The sequence below is a fragment of the Leuresthes tenuis genome, unplaced genomic scaffold (genome assembly GCF_036924035.1).
Source record: "Leuresthes tenuis unplaced genomic scaffold, fLeuTen1.0.hap1 SCAF_21, whole genome shotgun sequence".
Lineage (NCBI taxonomy): Eukaryota > Metazoa > Chordata > Actinopteri > Atheriniformes > Atherinopsidae > Leuresthes > Leuresthes tenuis.
This window is the reverse complement of record NW_027325375.1, coordinates 15249068-15267937: the sequence shown is the minus strand read 5'-3', so window position 1 is coordinate 15267937 and position 18870 is coordinate 15249068. Positions and strand designations below refer to the sequence as shown.

General features: G+C 39.3%; 3 protein-coding genes across 5 annotated transcripts; all 3 read left to right on the top strand.

Annotated features, from left to right (window-relative positions):
* Positions 1–1120: 1120 nt before the first annotated feature.
* ccna1 (cyclin A1) lies at positions 1121–4094 on the top strand. 2 transcript variants are annotated; one of them, XM_072374818.1, is made up of 9 exons: positions 1121–1195; positions 1828–1986; positions 2113–2332; positions 2430–2542; positions 2626–2852; positions 3004–3208; positions 3302–3415; positions 3512–3645; positions 3812–4094. In XM_072374818.1, the coding sequence occupies exons 2-9, from the start codon at positions 1828–1830 to the stop codon at positions 3882–3884; spliced, it is 1245 nt and encodes a 414-aa protein (XP_072230919.1). In that variant the 5' UTR covers positions 1121–1195; the 3' UTR covers positions 3885–4094. The 2 variants fall into 2 exon arrangements, with proteins under 2 accessions (XP_072230919.1, XP_072230918.1); XM_072374817.1 differs by lacking the exon at positions 1121–1195 and having other exon boundaries at positions 1730–1986.
* Positions 4095–5498: 1404 nt separating this feature from the next.
* On the top strand, positions 5499–12053 carry sparta (spartin a). Of its 2 annotated transcripts, none has more exons than XM_072375049.1 (8): positions 5499–5651; positions 5894–6701; positions 8144–8338; positions 9268–9406; positions 9586–9780; positions 9995–10156; positions 10269–10359; positions 11384–12053. In XM_072375049.1, exons 2-8 carry the CDS (start codon positions 5895–5897, stop codon positions 11631–11633), a joined length of 1839 nt encoding a protein of 612 aa, XP_072231150.1. In that variant the 5' UTR covers positions 5499–5651; position 5894; the 3' UTR covers positions 11634–12053. The 2 variants fall into 2 exon arrangements, with proteins under 2 accessions (XP_072231150.1, XP_072231151.1); XM_072375050.1 differs by lacking the exon at positions 11384–12053 and adding an exon at positions 10565–11233.
* Positions 12054–12970: 917 nt separating this feature from the next.
* Positions 12971–18161, top strand: ccdc169 (coiled-coil domain containing 169). Its single transcript, XM_072375051.1, has 9 exons — positions 12971–13319; positions 13426–13508; positions 13627–13737; positions 14888–14928; positions 15702–15800; positions 16322–16375; positions 16782–16858; positions 17443–17688; positions 17742–18161. The coding sequence occupies exons 1-8, from the start codon at positions 13243–13245 to the stop codon at positions 17630–17632; spliced, it is 732 nt and encodes a 243-aa protein (XP_072231152.1). The 5' UTR covers positions 12971–13242; the 3' UTR covers positions 17633–17688; positions 17742–18161.
* The last annotated feature ends 709 nt before the right edge of the window (positions 18162–18870 follow it).

Sequence of the window (18870 nt, the reverse complement as noted above, 5' to 3'; positions counted from 1 at the left end):
CATTTCTTCTGCTATCTTTTACCACTGTAAGACACCAAAAAAACCATTAATGTAGTGACTCCATTATTCTGCTATCCAGCTGCCAACATCTGTCCAAGCTGCTTTTTGGGTGAATCAAAAACCATACCGCAAGTTATCACACGCTGACCAAAAGCTTTCTTGAAATTATGCAGGTGATTATTATACTGAATAGAAATTAAACCCCAAGGGAGGTCATTTGTGAAGTTTAAAAAAAAAAAACGGGTATGAGACACACATATTACAGCTATGAAAATGAAATATAAAATCAACATTCATTTGGATGAATTGAGAAAAAGACTTAAAAAAAAAAAAGTTTAATTCTATTGTCTTACACAAAAGTGTCCACAGCCATCAGTGGGCTGCCCTTTGCCTGGGACATCTCACCTTTTATGTGAAGAAATTGCAAGAAATAATAAAAATCCTTCTGTCAGTGACCCATTGCTAATAGATATTAAATAGGGTCTCTTTGTGACAAAAGTAGAATTAATTAATTCAGTACAGCTTTGTTACATGTGGAAATTTATTTTTTTTTTTTGCAGTTTGATGAGCAACTCTTTAAAAGCTAGTCACTGGAATCAATTTCCTGTTCCACGATTCTTCTTTAATCATAACTATAGGCTATATATACACAAACTCAAACACCTGACAGGTGTGTTATATGATGATTCGTGTTATGAGTAAGTTTGAAATATTTTTCTGAATTTTAGACCCAAAGTCTGATTATCTTGCCTAACTTGTTTACATAATTTCTAGTCATAAAAATCATTTTTAGAAATAGATAAATAAACCAAGACAGGAAGACAAGGAAAAAAATTAAATTGGTCAAATGAAAAGCTAGTATGTCAACCCATGTGTTTTGTAACTAGTTCATAACACATAACACCTAATGCCTTCCTCTTGCCTAAGTGCTGCTTCTCGGGGTTTCTATGTACAAAGAAGTCATTTCTATCTAAATTTTGCTGCTTCATGTAACGTGTAACGTACCATGAAAAATGCTACAGTGACAATGACGTCGACTGTCAGCGCCAGCGTTCTGACAGGTGATTGGACAGAAAACCCGGAGTAAAACAGCTGATTAACACGGAAAGTTTCCCAGAAGGTGAACAAACCGCTTATCCAGGAATCTGCTTTAGGTCACTCGCAAGCAGTGAGAGGTCGCTGTTTGCAAGAATTGGTAAGAAAAAGAGAAGATTTACGTGTTTATTTGTGCGGTTCTTTTAGCATGCACTCCTCTCCCGTTTCTACCTTGAACCGCTAACGTGTTGACAGCCTTGGTCCGGATCGCGGTGAGTTGAATTTTGAATAGAAACTGAAAAGGTTGTTGATCTTTGCTCAGTGTAACACTGGAAATGATGCTCTTTGACTTAAGTTTGATTGACATTTTTCTTCTCGTTTGTTTGATTTTACATGTGTTTCATATTCCTGATAAATTCTCGTAACCATGGTAATGCGTCTCAGACACCGTTGGTGCACCCATAAGGTCTCAGTGGCATTGACCGTAGATATGTGCACCCTATTTTGTGCTTCATTTACTCAAAAATGACAAAAGAACAGCTATATACAGACACACACACGGGATATACACACACCATATGCACATGCGTACTATACACTATACAAGTTTCTACAGGGATAAATAGTATGTTTGTCATTTAAGGTGAATATTTACAATTTAAATACCTCAATGTCACCATTTCCCCCATCACGTTTCATGTGTTTCCTTTGTTTCTCAATTGTTATACTCCTTAAACCATGCAAGGTACTTTTTTTCACTTTCTCCCACCATCTCCATCTCCTGGTTTAAAGATGAACTTCAGCACAAGTGCCCTTTGTGGCAGTCCCATTTGCAAAGAAAATATTCCATCTTCAGCCAGAACGGATTCATTTCAGCGCCAGAGGACCAAAGAGCGGACAATACTCGGTATCTTGTCAGAAAATGAGCAGCGTGGTCGATCTCTGAGCCAGGTAGGTGGCAGCGTCAAAGTGGAAAGCCTTAAAGTTGATTGATTTTTCAGTCAGTCTCCCGTCACAGAGCATTCATATTTCAGGTTTGCATCATAATCATATACTGTCTATAATCTTCCTCCCCAGGGAAGCCAGTTTTCCAAACACAGTTCTGTCTCGGACAGCTCACAGCTTAACTTTCTTGGCTGTCCATCAAGTTCCAGTTATGATGTGTATGTTGAAGAGGCTTGTGAAGTTATTCTTGCAGCTTCTGGTCAAGAAGTGGTATCAGACAGTTATAATCTCGATGCTGAGGCCAGCGCCCAGCAGAATGAACATATGAGACTCCTGCTGGAACTTAGTTCAAGTGAGTCTGACCTGCAGTAAATCATCTATCGTGCGAAATATCTTTTGAAAAATGATTCCTTTTTTCTTTTTACCCACTGACTGTTTTTTTCATGTAGGTCCATGTCAGGATGCTTCTATGCAGTCTGAAGCAGATGAAGCCCTGATAACAAGGGATGCATTTTGTGTGGACTATGCAGAGGATATTTACCAGAACATGAGGGAGAGTGAAGTAAGATGATTGTTGCTATCATTATTATCATGTCATTATCAACCCATTATGTTGTTGCTTACTTATATTGGGTCTTATTCCAGAAGAAGTTCAGGGCAAAGCCAGACTACTTAGAGAGACATCCAGAGATCACAAATGGCATGCGGGTCATTCTGGTAGACTGGCTAGTTGAGGTTGCCCAGGAATACAAGCTCAGTTCAGAAACTCTGCACCTTACTGTCAACTACTTGGACCGCTTTCTCTCCTGTACAGCATATGTGAAACGGGGCAAGCTGCAGCTAGTTGGCACAGCCGCTTTACTGATTGCTACGTAAGAATATGTGTGTTTTGTCTTTAAATCTCATGATGCTGCTGTCCAGAATCTAAAACATTTTTTGGGGGGTTTTGGTAAAAGTTCCCCTTATAAGTTCTGACATGAGGGTTCATATTTGCAACCTGGTGTATTTTCTCTGTCTTTGTAGAAAGTATGAGGAGATCTTTCCTCCTGAGCTGAATGAGTTTGTGTACATCACAGACAGCACCTATACTAAGAAACAGCTCCTCCGGATGGAGGATGTTTATCTGAGAGTGCTGGCCTTCAACGTGGCAGCACCCACTACAAACCAGTTCCTTCGCCTTTTTATGACTATCCACTCTGTCTCTGCAAATACAGAAAGCCTTGCTATGGTGAGTAAAGTCAGTCACAGTCATTGCTCCATAGCTTAAGATTTCCACTTCCCCATGATTATATTTTGATTTTGTTTTGTCTTATGCTCATAGTATATTGCAGAATTAAGCCTACTAGAAATTGATCCATTCCTGCAGTATACACCATCGATAGTTGCAGCTGGAGCCTACTGCTTAGCCATCTACACTATAAACAGATTTGTTTGGGTGAGGTTTAGCATTTGTCTTGCTAAAATCACTTTGTGTGGAAAAAAAAAAAAGCACAATTTATTTATTTTAATCCCAATCTTTTTTATATTTCAGCCCGACTCCTTAATTTCTTTTACTGGTTATACCATGGCTGAAATTATGCCCTGCTTGGCCAATCTCCACAAGCTATGCATCAGTGCAGAAACCAGCCCACAACAAGCCATCAGAGACAAATACAAAAGCTCAAGGTAAGCTGTGGCACATTGGATCTCATATGTGTATTAAGACAACTTCACAAAGAGTTTAAATTACAAGCTTTTGGGATTTTTCAAAGCGATTCAGTTTGGGTTCTTGATGCACTCAGGACACACTATTACATTTCTAAATTAATGTTCTCCATCTCTCCGTTAACAGGTATTGTCGCGTTTCATGGATCACACCACCTGCTGTGCTGCCTCTTCTGTCAATCACCGCCCCACCCTTTTGATCCGTCTGCCAGGGCAAAATCCCAGTTTGCCAAAAACAAAACAAACACAACATATTCTACTCCCTCTTACATTCATACCGGAGAAATGTGGCTACTTTATTATCTTAGTGCTTTTCATAATTTCATCAAGTGTATGCAGATACAATTAAATACGAACTACTATGATTAAATTTTACTCCATGACTTAAAGATAATCATTTGGGCACGTTCAAAGGCATATGAAACACTCTTCTGTGAATCATAATCTGTGTCTGATGTGCTTTTTCTATTGGAATATTTCAGTCATCCAGTTCGTAAAGCAAAAAAAAAAAAAATTCAATAAATACAATGATAATAAAAAGTTTGATTCATGATACTCCCACATCATTGACTGAACTTTCTAGTTGCTTGTGCGATGCAAACCCCAACACAAATCATGCCTTAAATATAGATTAGGCAATCACAAAAACATTGAACACATGCAGCAATAAAGTAGAACATCCAAAATAAGTTATTTCGAATGTAGGATACAAGATGTAGGATACAAGAAGAATTTGATTACTTTTATGTGTTGATGTAAATAGCTTCATAGGTAATAAGTCAGTGATGGTTTAGCAAGTACTCCTCTACCACAGTACAAGTCCTATATTTAAAAGCTTAAATCTTTGTGAGAATTAGCAGCTAAATATGCTGAAAGTACTAAAAGTAAGGGCACTTTTTCTGTTAAGTAACGTTCCCTGTCGGTATTTTTTACTGTGCTTTTGGAAATATATTACTGCTGAATTAATGTGCTAATTGCATTTTATTGCCTTAGATATTTAAGATTTATCTTATTTCACCTAATTAGATAATCAAATGTTTCTGTGGCCCTCCTCAGAACCACAGATCTTTCATTAGCTCAGGTTAACAGAAAAAGACCTTGTGAGCCTTAGCTTTGTGACAATGTATTAATTATTTCATTGATACATTATAGAAACAGACCCATAATTCTTTAATCCTTCCTGCTTAACGTGTTTGTAGGAGCTTTTCAGTAGTCAGGAAGAGCATGGAAACTGTAATTAGCAGATGAAGCTAGGTTAAAAGTACTGTAAAAGTACATTTATTAGTCACATTTTCATTTTGTCTCAGGAAAACGTGTTTATTTATTAACTAAATTTTGAATAAAACTGGTTTTAAATCGTTACGTTCATTTACTCTAGGCCGTGGATTTGTTTTGAAAGTATGGGCGGAAGCCGTTTCCTCACTCTGACTGCGACGACTGACGTGCTTTTTTCGGGGCGCTGATATTTTGACAACTGGACTACATTGCACATCCTTGTGAGGACAGAAGAAAAAAATTGAAAACCGATAAAAGAATTTTAAAGCCATTTTTTTTTTTATTATTACCACCTCTTTTTTTCTTTCCTCGCAGGTTAAAGTTTGGTTGTCAGGGTAACAAAACAAGCCGTACCTGAATGCTCCTTAGTGAGAGTGCGAGCAGTTACATACCCAGACTGAATGAATGGCTTTTGTTGTCAGATGCATTTTGAAACTCATTTTAACATGCGTAAACTCTGCTATGTGGTTAGGCCTAAAGAATGCATCCACACAGGTCTTGCTGTTCTGGAAAAACCTGATGTGTTCGCTGCTATTTCTCATTTAAACTTCAGCTGCCAGGAGCATTTGTATGACTGAGACATCCTTGTTTTTCAATTTGGCTGTCATAACACCGCCGCAGTTCTTCAGTTAAGAGTTCAGGTAACAGTTCTAGCCACCAACAAGCTACTTTTAGGTCTACATTGCTGACAGGTAAGCTCTGCTCATTTCTTTTTTTTGTCTCACCAATAAATTCACGTTTTTAATCTTAAAAGTCTCAGTTGTCACCCAGACAATTAACGAAAGACAAGCTGTGATTTACTAATTAATAGATATTTGATATTTGCATGTTTTCTATAAAGTATATGTAATGTCAGTCATTATATTTTGAGGATTCGTGTGAAATACTTAAATAGCATCCATTATTCATTTCCTTGTCTCTGTCAATCCCTCAGTATGGCTGAGCCTGCTGAATTGTTGCTTATCAAGGACCAGTATGAGTTGGCGTTTCATTCTCTGAGTTGTGGATTGGCGGCTGAAGAGGCTGACAAAACGCCAGAGGCCCTTGTGTATTACAGGAAGGGTCAGCTGCATCTTACTCAGGGACTGGAGGTTCCCACCGGGGGGGAGAGGCATCTGGGAGAGGTCTGGGACACAGCCAGACAGCTTCAGCAGAGGTTGAGGGACACTTTGAGGACCGTCAATACCCACCTTTCTGATCTGGAAAAGTCCCAGCAGACTACAAGAGAGCAGAGGGGCTTACTGTTGAAAGATCTCCCCACTAATCTTTATCCAGACTTGGCAACCAACAGGCAGCCCCCTCACAGCACTCTTCACCATTTGTACCCCACCATACCTGCTGTCACCCAAAACACAACCCCAACCCCCACTACAGCCCCTGTAAGTCCTGCTCCCCCTGCTGTTTCACAAACACACACACTCCCTACAGCCACTCTGGAAACTGCAGCCATGGACAACCCAGGGGACCAGCCTCCAGCATACACACCAAAGCCCACAGATGGGCACCGCAGCCTGTCTTATGGCCCTACTGGAAGTAGCCTCGGGTCAGAAAAACCAAGTGGAGCAGCAGCAGCTGGAAACGATGGAAACGTGCTGCTTTCCATCGCCTCTGGGGTGCAGCTGTTTTTTGTGGAACCTAATGGGCAGGTCAGCTCTCTGTCTTATCCGGGCTACCTTCAAATCATCACATTCGAAAACCATCACAAGGATTCCGCAGCTGGGAAACCCTCTGCATTTTTACATGTAAGTAGTAATGAGCACATGTTTGAGCAGGTGTCAGTTAGAACATTCTTTTGGGTGTGTTTGTCACAGAGGTAAGTAGGTGTGACCTCAAGGAAACCACATCATCATTGTTAGAAGTTTGCTTAGTCGTGTGTCATACATCCGTCAGATCCATGAGTCACTATGTTGGTGTGCTAAACAATACCCGTCTCAACGTTGAAATTCATCTAACAAGTGATGGTGTTGTCTTTGGGACATTAAAAAAAAACAACTCACACCTAAGAGGGATTTGTTAACTGGTGCTATCACAGTTGATAGTGCAACTAAATCTTACTTTCTCAATGAGTATCTTATATAACCATGGGAAGTTGTGAAAATAGAATATGAGGTAGACAAAAAATCGAATATTTTCCTTTCCTGGGACTTGCTTTAAAGTGACTGAAATATTACAGAAATTGATTAATTAACTGTTTCAGATTCTTTTAAAATGTATTTGTTGTCTTTGTGCTAAATATGAGCTTTGTTGGCCTGATGCTAAAGCAGTAAATGTCTCTAACGATGTATCTGAGAGTTGTTTTAGATATAAATTGATATGCCTTTGCAAATCTCTTTAATTTTTAGGCAATTATCTGTTATGTCCATATTCTAGGAAATGATTATCAGTTGCTTAATATCCATCTGTTTTATGACATATACAGCTATGTGCGTTTTCATTTCTTATTTAGAGACCTCTGCATGTCCCACACTTCTGTTTCGGGATTTTTGTAGGGATTCAATATGAAATTAAAATCTGTTCTGGCAGCTCAGAAAAGCATTCATTTTGCTTTGCTGTGTACTGCATTGCAGCCCATGGGTCGGTTTCCCACCAGGCCAGGCTGGTAGGCTGCTCTCCTGTATTCTGTCGCTGTTTTGTTTCCCAACAAGACAATGGTCCCATTAACAGATGACTCTGCACTTCAGTTGTGCTGCCGGTCAGTGTCTTGTGCCCTTACAGAGGTCATACTGTCAGGCGGCATACCAGTGGGACGATACAGCAACAAGCGTGCATGTGTTTTATGTCTGTGTGGGGGACTGACATCAGTCCTGGTGCTGTCATTTGTATTTGAGAGAGATCAAAAAGATCACGGGACGCTTTGCTTGCTGGAACAACAAACAAGCAAAACAAACCCTAGGGACTGAAAACAAATAACCTTTTATGATGAGGTTGTTTTTTTATAATGCCATAAGATATGGGATCATTTTCAGCAGAAATCTTATTAACTGCTCATAGAGAAAAATGACTCAACAAAAGTCCTGATTTTTTTTTTGTCGAATCTCATAGACCTGAGGATGCTACACACGGTGTGACCAGCTAAAGTAGCTGATCAGGAGAATTGAATGCAGCCTTTTTGGTGATAATGATGGTTGACTCAGAGTACTTTCAATTCCCACCCTGTTTATTTTTGTGTCACTGTGTTTTCCAGGTGTGTGACCGGCTGTACCCACTGACGACAGACACTCCAGTGCTGCTAGCTAACTCAGGGATCTTCATGTTTCCTCACACCTTGGCAGAGACACCAGGGTCCTATGTGGGTATAGTGCTTTCCTCTGAACTGCCCGCCGTTGACCTGGAGATGTTTCAGGACCTCCTGTCGCAGCTGGCGGATTTTAGGATCCAGGTCAGTCTTTACTAATGATATAGAACAATACAAGGATGGGCATGCGTGTGATTTGGTACAATCTGTTTGGGGTGGGTTTGTCAAACCTCACAAAAATCTGTATACTTTTTTACTTTTCTCAACTGTTCTTGTGCCATTAATGTATTTATCGCATATCAACGATTTACTTGGCACTTAAGACTTATTAAGAACTGAAGTTCCATCTAAACATGTGTACAGACTCTGCTCACGGGTCTTAATGGGTCTTAAAGTGTTTTAATTGATTTTTTTTACCTTTCACTACTTAAAAATAGACAATTGTTAATCACAAAAGAGCGCTTCTTCTTTGTTTTGTTGTTACTTTTAATTACATAAAAAGCCTTAATACTTCATCCACTCCTAGTATCTGCCAGGCTTGTTTATAGTCAAACAAAAGCTGGTGCTGCGCAAAAGTTTATGCGTTGCAATGTCCAAAAAATTATTTCTGCCAAAACCAACTGGATACGGATATTTGTAGTGTCATGTACTTGGAAATACTTGATTGTTTCTTCTTGTATGACATAGTAGTAAGGTTACCAGAATGCAGGTGTTGTATAGTATAATACTTTCCAAACTGTCAAGCTGTATCAGTTGCTTTCTTCACCAGTTATATTTGAAGAAACATGTCGTACCAGTCATGTGGCATTTGAAACAAGCACATTAGTGTATTTATTACTATGCATAACAGGGTGTTTCACTGGAATAAAAGAAGCATGGAATTTCCGTTTTTATTTGTAACCCCATCATTGCTGTCTGAGCAACAAATTCTATGATTCTGTGGTCATGTTGTGAGTAAAAACATTCCAAACCTGCTATAATCTGTTTGGTTTTACACACCGTTTTAAAGGCATCCTGTCTCACGTTCCATTGTAATCGTTGTTTAGCATGTGACCTTATACATTTTCTGACAGGGCCCAGAAGAAACGGGAGCAGAGGTCATCAACTTGAGTACAAAAGTCCCCCTTGGTTCCCTGAACCAGCATTCAACAGAGATGGAAAAACTTCCGCTCCCTGGATGGAGTGAGAAGATGGCACAAGGAATCTTGTCAGGTGAGTTTGTAAACGGGAGCGACAGTCTCCGTAACTGACCACTAGTGGGTAGTCTTTACCATCGTAGCAGTCTCACCTGACCAGGATTCAATCGTGCGAGTTGTTGGACCGCCTGTGCATTTGATTGTAAAAGATAATATGAGACCGCAACAATTAACACAACTGATTAATCTCTGTAGGAGCTACACGGTTAAGTGAGTCATTGGCAAAAGGAGCTGAGGCCACGGGGAGGGTCATTCACAAAAGAGCAGCCAAGATCCGTGACCGCATCACACCAGAGGACACTCCGTCAGAGGTCAGCCCCCGTGTCACCAAAGGTCTGCATGTGGCTAAACAGGCCACTGGTGGTGCTGTTCGAGTCAGCCAGTTTTTAGGTAAGGACACACAACAGTATGGGAAATTATCCAACAGGAAGTAAGTCACAGTATTTTGATCTGACTTGATCTAAGGGCTTTATACACCAAACTGGTGTCAAGAAAAAGGGGCGAGGGATTTCTATGCCTTTAAATTTCAATTAAAATGCAAACTGTACTGATCTGTGTATGACTGGGGATATACAACTAATTTTATGATGTTGTATATTTATAGTGAATGGGGTGAGTACAGTTGCAGGACATGTAGCAGATAAGGTGGCACCCCATGTGAAAAAGCATGGCGCTAAGCTGGTCCCAGAGTCCCTGAAGAAGAGCCAAGATGGCCATGCTTCAAATTTGGATGGAGCTAAGTTTGTAGCAGCCAGCGGCGTGCATAGTATGTACAAAACCGCAAGCTCTAACTATATCAGATATGGAATTTCTAATGGATGATTAATGTTACGCATGTTTTCAGAGAAATTGATTTTTGAAATTGATTCCAAAATTAGGTTTCTCTACTGTTTGGTTGAGTCTGGAGACTGGAGCAAAGCATGTTTGCAAAAGTGTTGCAACTGAGACAGTCACGACAGTGAAGTACAAGTGAGTTCCCTATCTCTGCTTCTATAATCAGTTGATTTATTATTTGGGATCTTGAATGGATTATTCCATCTTGTTTCCACTCTTGTTTCCGCACTATATGGCAGTAGAGGGCTGGATCGTGACACCAGCCTGATACTTGCCTTCTGTGCTAATTTCCTCTTGGTATGTTGGTGCGCTGACCTGCTTCATGCCTGTTTCCTTTCAGATTTAGGGGATTAGAGAATCTTTTAAACAAGTCCAGCAACATGTGACTGCGCAGGGGAGTAAAGGCAAAGACTTGTGAACTAACAACTGACATTGCTTAACCCACTTGTGTACAATCTTTTGCTAACACAAATCAGGTTGGAAAATAATACAAAACAACACAAACCTTACACAGAGCAAACAGAATTGTCTTCCTCAAACTCCTGTTTGGTTTGATAGAATGATTTATTTTCTTTAATCCTGTATAATTCAAAGCTTCGTCTGGACAGGCCACATAATGGCTTGCGTTGCACCTTTACTGAACACTCAGAAATGCAACGTATTGCATTTCATGTTCTCAAATCTATTTTCCTCTTTATTGTGTGCATAGCTACCATGATTGTTTATTGCTCTCTGAGTGCCTTTAAAACTAGCATTACCCCACTTAATATTGCTCATGACTGCCTCCTGTGTACACATACTAATCATTGGAGCTGGTGCTAGCTAACATGTTGCTTGCTCAACAGCTTCAATGTAAAAGCAATGTGCCTCTGGTGTTCATCTTTCTGGGTCTGTCCACGTTAACCTCTCCTAAATGTCGGCTTGTGGTTGATGGTGATGCTCCTTTTGTTCACAATAATTTGTAGACCTTTCCTGTAGTTTGTTACTAATAAACAGCTACTATACGAGACTTGACTGTGTTTTTCTTGAACCCAAAGGGCTTTGGCCGCAGCGCAAACTGTCACGTTGCTCCAGTGTTTGAATCTCACATTCTTATTCACATGTATTTTCCTCCGCCACACCACTCTTCCCTAACTCAAGCATGTTATTTGTGGTGAAGGTATGGTGGCGACGCAGCCCAAGCCACAGACACTGCTCTCCAGTCAGTGGCCAATGCTGGTTTGACTGCACACAACATTGACAATCTGGGAATGAAAGCCTTCCTGAAGACTGCCGGTAAGAAGACGGCCAAGGCCTTGTTCAGAGGCCACGATGAACATCAAACAAATACAGAGGAGAAGGAGATGCTGACAGAGGAACAACATGCACAGGCTGAAGAGAAGAAGGTGGAGGAAGAGGAAAAAAAATAATTTCTAGAAGCCGCAAATGCTTTAATATATTTCATGTAAACTCTATGACTTTATAGGATGTGAAACTCTTTGAATTAACTTTAGTGTATGTGCCTCGATCAAGTTTTTAAGTCATTGGCTCAATGCAGTCTTTTCCTTTTTGTTGTATATACAAACTCATTTTGTGGTACAGTATTTTATAGAGATGTATATATGTATGTATGTACATGGACAAACATTCAGGTACAATGTCAGTAAACTGATTGTTAAAGACATTTAAGATTAGTTATGTTCTGCAAAATACACCAAAATTAGCCCTGTAAGACCCAGATACAGAAAAAATTAGCAAATTTTGATATTGTTGTCAGGTTTTTTACATTTTAGTAAGTTTTTAGGGAAATGTTGTAAATTTGCAACGTTTGGCATAGTTGGGAGCAGCACTGTCTGGAGGCACCTGCGGGTATTTCTCCCTGAATGAATTCAGCCATGGTCTGAGTTTCCAGAGTTTGTCCTTCTTTTCCATCTCTGACACAGTCAAGTTCCTTATCATACTAAAAAAACACATGCATCCCCCCAGAGCACTTACAGCTTCACATTCAAGACCATTTGCACCTGTCCCTGAACAATGCAACAGGCATCCCTCCCAACAATTGCAGAGCTTGTTTTTCAATCTCCGAATGCTACTAACTGCTGATTGGGCAACACTGAGAAAAATAGCTCAGGATCATTTAGAAGTGAAAAAACAAAGAAAAAACTACAAAGATACAGGGAGTTTCAAATACTACTATAGATGCTGGAGTTTCAAATATCCCATACAATTTATTCATTTGTTTAATTATGGTCTAAGCTAAACTAAATAAAAATTTTACAGAAAAGCCCATTTAGCACTTAGTTACGATGAATCATCTAACATTTTAAATTTTTACTACATTTTGCTTTCAATTTGTCAATTTGTGATCATGTGAGATATGCAGTGTCCTTATGTAATGTGTAAGGAGCACAGGCTATTTTGACTACCACTCTGACCCAACGTTGCAGAATTACAACATAGACATAACAAGCTCTAAATCAAAATTGATTAATCCTGACAAATCCAGTCATGCAAAAAAAAGGAGATGAGCTCAACGGGAAATTTGCAGGTAGAGTGAGTTCAAGGCCAGATGACCGGACCTATAAACACTTCTTCTATCCAATAGCATTGTGAGGACAAGCAATCGGACTCATTAACTATGTAAATGTGGTCTTGGGAAAAAAAAAAAAACATTTGCAGGCCTTTTTTTTTTATTTTTTGAATTGTTAGAGGTGATATTGTAAATTTGCAACCGTGGGTCTTACAGGGTTAAAGGCTACTGTAAAAATGTTGCTCCTACATGGGTAGCCGTGGGTGGGGCTTTGTAGCTCATTTCAGGCGTAATTAAGCACGAAATGAGCTAAATAAATAAGCGTGTTGCCAAACTAACATCAACTATTTGTAGAGATTTGTAGTAATTTTAAACCAATGAGTTGGTTTTACATTAAAACGACTAAATCCTTTTTTCTTTCATTCTCTCTCGCCTTTCCGCTTAAACAAGCCGGAAAGTGCGGTCTCCATGGAAACCTCGAGCAACAAATTTGTCAGTTTTTCTGAAACATGTCTAAAGATCGCGACTACAGTAAATACGACTCGGCACAGCTTCGGGTAGAACTAGAAGAGGAGAGGGAGGTGAAGTGAGTTTTTCATAGTAATTTCTCACAAAGCTGTGCAGGAGATTTGGATGTCCGGGCCCCATGCACTGGGAAAAAAAATTAAGCATTTTCTGGTTCTATGTTGTAGAGACATGCTGGAAGAGTCGGTGTCTGATCTGCGGACAACGTTGTGCGAATTGCAAAAACGACTGCACAGTGTTGATTGGGAAGGTGAGCATACAAGCAATAGTTGCACAAACAGTGGGCGATTTGAAGGGGACCCAGTGGTCTGGGCCTCTCCACAGTGAGACTGCAATGTCACAGATTTCTCTGTTTATGCTAATGTCAGGAAATGAGTGGAAGACAAGATATGAGACGCAGGTAGAGTTAAATGGACAGTTGGAGAGGCAGATTTCATTCGTTCGTGAGAGGCTTGAGGACATAAGAGGAAACCCCATGGGTGAGTTCTCAAGTTTTAGTTATTATTTGATAGAAGTTTTTGGTTTTCTGGAAAAAGGCTGCACCACAGCACATTTATTGGGCAAGCAAGTATTGTTACTCATCATCTTTTCTATGCACATCTCTCAACAACATATCTTATCTTGAGTGCTTATCATATTAGGTCATTTTCATATGAGATGTTTCTTTGTGAGTGATTAAACTCGTGCTGACGTGTGCATCATTATGCAGCTCCATCATCCAAGTTGTGGCCACGAGACAATCAAATATTTTAAGGTTGGCGGGGTAATAAATAAATTAATAACCTGAAGAAGAAATGGAAGAAAAGTCAGCGACAAACTTTAGAAACCGAAGAAAAATTAAACATTGAGCTTAAAAAAAGGTTTAAAAAAGGTTTAATGGACAGATGAAATGAGAGTGTCTCTTAATAGCGCAGATGGATGGGCCCGTGGCCAGATTGTTAGTGTCGTTTTCACAGGTGCTACAGCCCTGATGTATCCTCGAAATATCCCAAAGGGAAGCTGTCCGGAGGGTTCCCTGCTCCTCCCTCATGACACCGAACAGGATGAAACAGATATAGAAAATCTCAGGTTGAGTAGAGAGTTTGGAAGGGCTGTGTATGAAAACACAAACGTCCACAGGAGAATAACCAGCCAGCCATCTGGCAAGGAGTCTGGACAATGACTGTGAATGAACACAGCAGGTCTTCTAGAGCATTCACAGTGAATGTGGGTGATGATGACATTTGCCGCCTCATACTTCATACTTTTCTACTGGCCTGCATGTCGTTTTCCGCTTGCTTGTCAATATTTCAGATACATCTTAATAGATATGGTTTTGATATTGACACAAAAACTCATCATTTCGAGGGAGAAATAGGGAGGAAGCCTTTTCCACCGCTTCTGTTGTGTCTTTTTCTTGAAACATTTGGGTTTGTGATTCTTGTAAGTACTACAGTTTGTCCTGTTCTTCTGAACTCTTCAAAGCATCTCTTCTTTTTTTAAAGTAAAAGTTGAACAAAAAAGAAAAAATGTAAAAAATGTAAAATATATTTAAGAAATAAAAGTTAACTATGATGTATTCACCCTTGTTTGGCAAGTTTGTTGCATATGTTGATACATGGTAAACACACTTGTTCTTGTGTTTCACAGATCGACTGGCCTCTATCAGGTCATATGATGACATGCCAATAGTGAGTGCAAACATCTTAAATTTCTTTTGAGGTTTTCCTTGATTTGTTTTTGTATTGGCTATTTTGTTATTCTACCCATGGTTCTCAGACAGAAGTACACACCAGCAGAGAGAGCTAGAGATGCAGAATGAGTGCAGACAGGACAGAGAGGACTGTGATGCCAGCTGCTCTCCGTCCTCTGGTTAATGCAGGCTGCATAAACCAGAGTTTAATCACAGCACTGTAATCACAGGATTACAAACCATGGGAGAGTAATGCACCCTAATTACAATGCTTTAACACACATACAAATACACCCTGCATGCTGAAGGGTTGCACAGTACAGTTTAAACGCGCTGTATGCCTAAAGGCAGTGCGAGCAGATGTTCATTAGTGTATCCAAGAAATGACTGCAAGAGTTTGGATTTGCAAGTGGTGAGTCTGAAAGTAAGATAGCATGCGAGAGGCTTACAGATGGTCATCACACTATACAGTACAAGAACAGGGAGCCTGCTCTAAATACCCCAAAAAAATGCCTGCCCTGTGCTATCAGGCTGACGTAGCCTCCCCATGTCTCAGCAGTAATATGTTTTTATATAATGAATGAATAATGGATGAGCCTAACCTATTTTTGCACTCCTGTTTTCATCATTAACTATCCTCTTGTTGTTTGATCCTCTCACTTAGCAGAGTGTTATTCAAGTACAAGTAGATTTCTTTTTTCAAAAATAGTCTACGGCTGAATTACAGCTTTTATATGGAAATTTGTAATTTATGGAAACTCTTTGCCACAGGAAATGCTTAAACAGCGCCTGAAACTCCTGACAGAGGAGAAGTCTGACCTCCGGAGTCAACTGATGGACTGTCATCTTCAAATTGAACAGGAGGGAAAGGTGTGGGGGGGGGTGTTATATGTTCCTGTAGGGAGCAGTGTGAGAGATGTTGTGTTGAGGATTTATGAGGGCCACAGTGTCTGCTGGTCTAGTTTTATTGTGCCTAAGACAAGCAGCTTTAGGTTTTTCTGTGTAATGGCTATTTGAGTTATAAATAATCGCCATTAGCAATGGCTTGAGAAAGATTTGGCTGACAGTTTTGTTTAGCATGCTTTGTTTTCGAACAAGTGTGATGTGAAAATTACCTTCGACCTTTGTCCTACACTGCTGTTAGTACAGCACTTAGGTTCTTTGTGCATTGTTCAGTTCAACAAATAGCACACTATTAGTTAAAGAAAGGTTTAATGCACGGCATGTGCAACCAGTAATCCTTAATCTCTTGTTCATTAACAATGAAGACTTCTTAAATGCACACTCACCAAGAAAATACCAAGCATTATACCCATGAACAAATAGATTACTGAAAGTGGAATTAATGAAAAGAAGTGACATTATGGTTTGCTGTTTCTTTCCTGTGTAAGGCATTTCACAAAACCAATGATGAGAGGCGGGCATACCTTTCAGAAATTGCTAAGGTAAGCATTTACTGAGGAGCATTCATAACTCCAGACAAATCACTGAGCATCACATTTACCTGATGGTAGTCCTATGAACAGACAACAGATATTTACAGTATAAAGACATGTGGAGTGTGTAGAGACCACACTAATGTTCTCTGTGATTCTTTTTCTGCAGCGATAGTTGTGATTTCTTATTCATGCTTGTGTTACATAATCAGGGTGTCTCAAAAACACAGAGTCAAGAACTTTCTGCCTTTATGTCTGACTTTACTGCTTTCTGAACTACTTTTCTCCATGTCGATATTTTAGAAACAAAACAAAGCTTCACATTTCTATTTGCGTGTTTGATTCTTAGGTCACATAAATGTCTGTGCGTGCTGCATACTTATATAAGTGACTCATCAGTTGTCCTCTCCCTCAGCTGTCTTCTACCAGTGAGGCCCAGACAAGACGGTTCTCCTCTCAACGACATAGGGAAACAGCGAGCAAACAGATCAGGTCAGTGAAGCGCAACACTTGCAGCCATTGAACAAAACGATATGATCAATAGTACAAAGGTTAATTTTAATAGTGCAACAGTTTCTTCTTGGATAATAGAGGAAAAACCAATGACATAGGCTGCTCCAGAATTTAAGGTGACAGTGTCCCATGTCAGAGAAGAAGAAACAACTATTTGTTTACATTCAGTCAGAAATAAGCACTGGACAGTTTTGAATCAATGTTACAGTTTTGCAACTGTTTGACTCAGTTTGCTGCAAATATACAAGCTCTTAACTTATGGCTATGATGAAAGCAATCCTGCTGGTCACATCAGCAGGATTAATAGATGAACAAATTCTGAGATGTATCTTATGATATGGATCGTTGAATATCAATCAACCAGTCAGTCAAACATACTTGAATTATATTGTATAGCCTCATTTTGAACAAATCAGAAGCAATAATTTAGTGTGCTTTATGGGCAATTCAGATAATGTCGGTTGCCAAATTGTAAACATACCATCTTTTATGTTGACTTTTTGACAGATTTATCATGTTTGATTTTCTTTTTTCACTTCTCCATGATATTTTCTGGTTCATAGAGGGAAGCAGACCAGCAGGAAGGCAGATGCTGATTCTAAGAAAGGAAAAGAGGGAGGAGAGGACAGAGGAGGAGAGCATCTGAAAGGAGGAGGTGGGAATTATTTAACAACAGAGAGAAGAAATGAGAGAAAATCACAAAGGGAAAGCAGGTTACCCACACTAAGGCACTACCTGAAACTCAATCCTTAACCAAAACATAGCGTTACTGATTTAAAATAGAATCTTTTGAAATTATGTGTGATGTTGTTCTCTGCTCTGTACTATTATTGGTATGATTGTTATTGTACATATTTGTGAGCTTCACTTGACTCTTGTTCATTTTTCTTAATGGCTGAATATATTACAATGGAAAAAAAAGGCTTGTGCGTGTACTGAGTCAGACATTGCTTGTGTGACGGCATTTTTTTTTCATGTTCCTCCTACAACATGCATTACATAAGCAACACCACATTCACCACTCTATCTGCATGTGGTTTATCCACAGAGAAAGTAGTCACCCCCCATCCTACCCACTGAACATCTTTATGCATGTGGGCATTAAAAAACTATACATATGAGATGAAATATTGATTTGGTTCGTTGCCAGTAGCTCTGTTTTCTTTTTGTGTGTGTGTGTTTGTGTAGAATTTGGAGGATGGCTTGAGTCTTTCTCAGTCTCACTACATTCAATTGAAACAATATCTCATTGAAAAGAAATAAATCCACCATATAAAACCAACTTGTGATCAATATTTTGTGTTCTGTTCTGTTCCTTTAGTTTAAGGTTTCTTTAAAGTTTCTATGTTCACCGATGGTGTGTAGCGCACTGATGTTTCATGAATTAGCTTATAAATTCTGACCTTAAATTGAGATTTTTTGTCTGTGATTTATGTATTACCTAACCCATGACCATATATCCAATTGTAGAGACAAATGATCAAGCCCTGGTGTCCACAGTTTCAGACTCATTGAACCTTTTTTGAGCATTACAGAGAGCGCTTGAACTCCTTCAATGTGCCATATAATTGCTTCACAATAATAAATACAATTATTTTATCTTTTTGATAAATCTCTGGTTGAACGGGTCTAATCTTAGTTAAAGGAAAAGGCAGGACTTTGCCTTCCCATACACAACTTTTTAAAAATATTCTGTTAAGATACAGGTCACATATGAATTTCCTTATTCAGAATCAAATTTTCCATCAATTACGACAAGCTGTCGAAGCCCAGATGTAGCAAAACAGACTCAAGCCATGATACTACCACCACCATGTTTTTACAGATAGTTATGCAACAATGCAGTTTTTTTCTTCAAACATGAAATTCTTCATTTAAACCAAATTGCTCAATTTTTATCTCATCAATCCATGAAACTTTTTTTCTGACAGCCTTGTAGTTTGTCCTCATGAGCTTAGAAAACTAAAGATGGACATTTTTTGAGAGCAGCG

Excerpts from the sequence above, each read along its gene's own strand:
- ccna1 (XM_072374817.1), top strand. The coding sequence starts at position 1,774 with ATGCAAGGTACTTTTTTTCACTTTCTCCCACCATCTCCATCTCCTGGT. Across the intron at positions 2,333-2,429 it reads CCTGCTGGAACTTAGTTCAA|GTCCATGTCAGGATGCTTCT; the intron begins GTGAGTCTGACC and ends TTTTTCATGTAG. Across the intron at positions 3,416-3,511 it reads CTATAAACAGATTTGTTTGG|CCCGACTCCTTAATTTCTTT; the intron begins GTGAGGTTTAGC and ends TTTATATTTCAG.
- sparta (XM_072375049.1), top strand. The coding sequence starts at position 5,895 with ATGGCTGAGCCTGCTGAATTGTTGCTTATCAAGGACCAGTATGAGTTG. Across the intron at positions 10,157-10,268 it reads AGCAGCCAGCGGCGTGCATA|GTTTCTCTACTGTTTGGTTG; the intron begins GTATGTACAAAA and ends TTCCAAAATTAG. Across the intron at positions 10,360-11,383 it reads GTCACGACAGTGAAGTACAA|GTATGGTGGCGACGCAGCCC; the intron begins GTGAGTTCCCTA and ends TTTGTGGTGAAG.
- ccdc169 (XM_072375051.1), top strand. The coding sequence starts at position 13,243 with ATGTCTAAAGATCGCGACTACAGTAAATACGACTCGGCACAGCTTCGG. Across the intron at positions 15,801-16,321 it reads AAATTGAACAGGAGGGAAAG|GCATTTCACAAAACCAATGA; the intron begins GTGTGGGGGGGG and ends TTCCTGTGTAAG. Across the intron at positions 16,376-16,781 it reads ACCTTTCAGAAATTGCTAAG|CTGTCTTCTACCAGTGAGGC; the intron begins GTAAGCATTTAC and ends CCTCTCCCTCAG.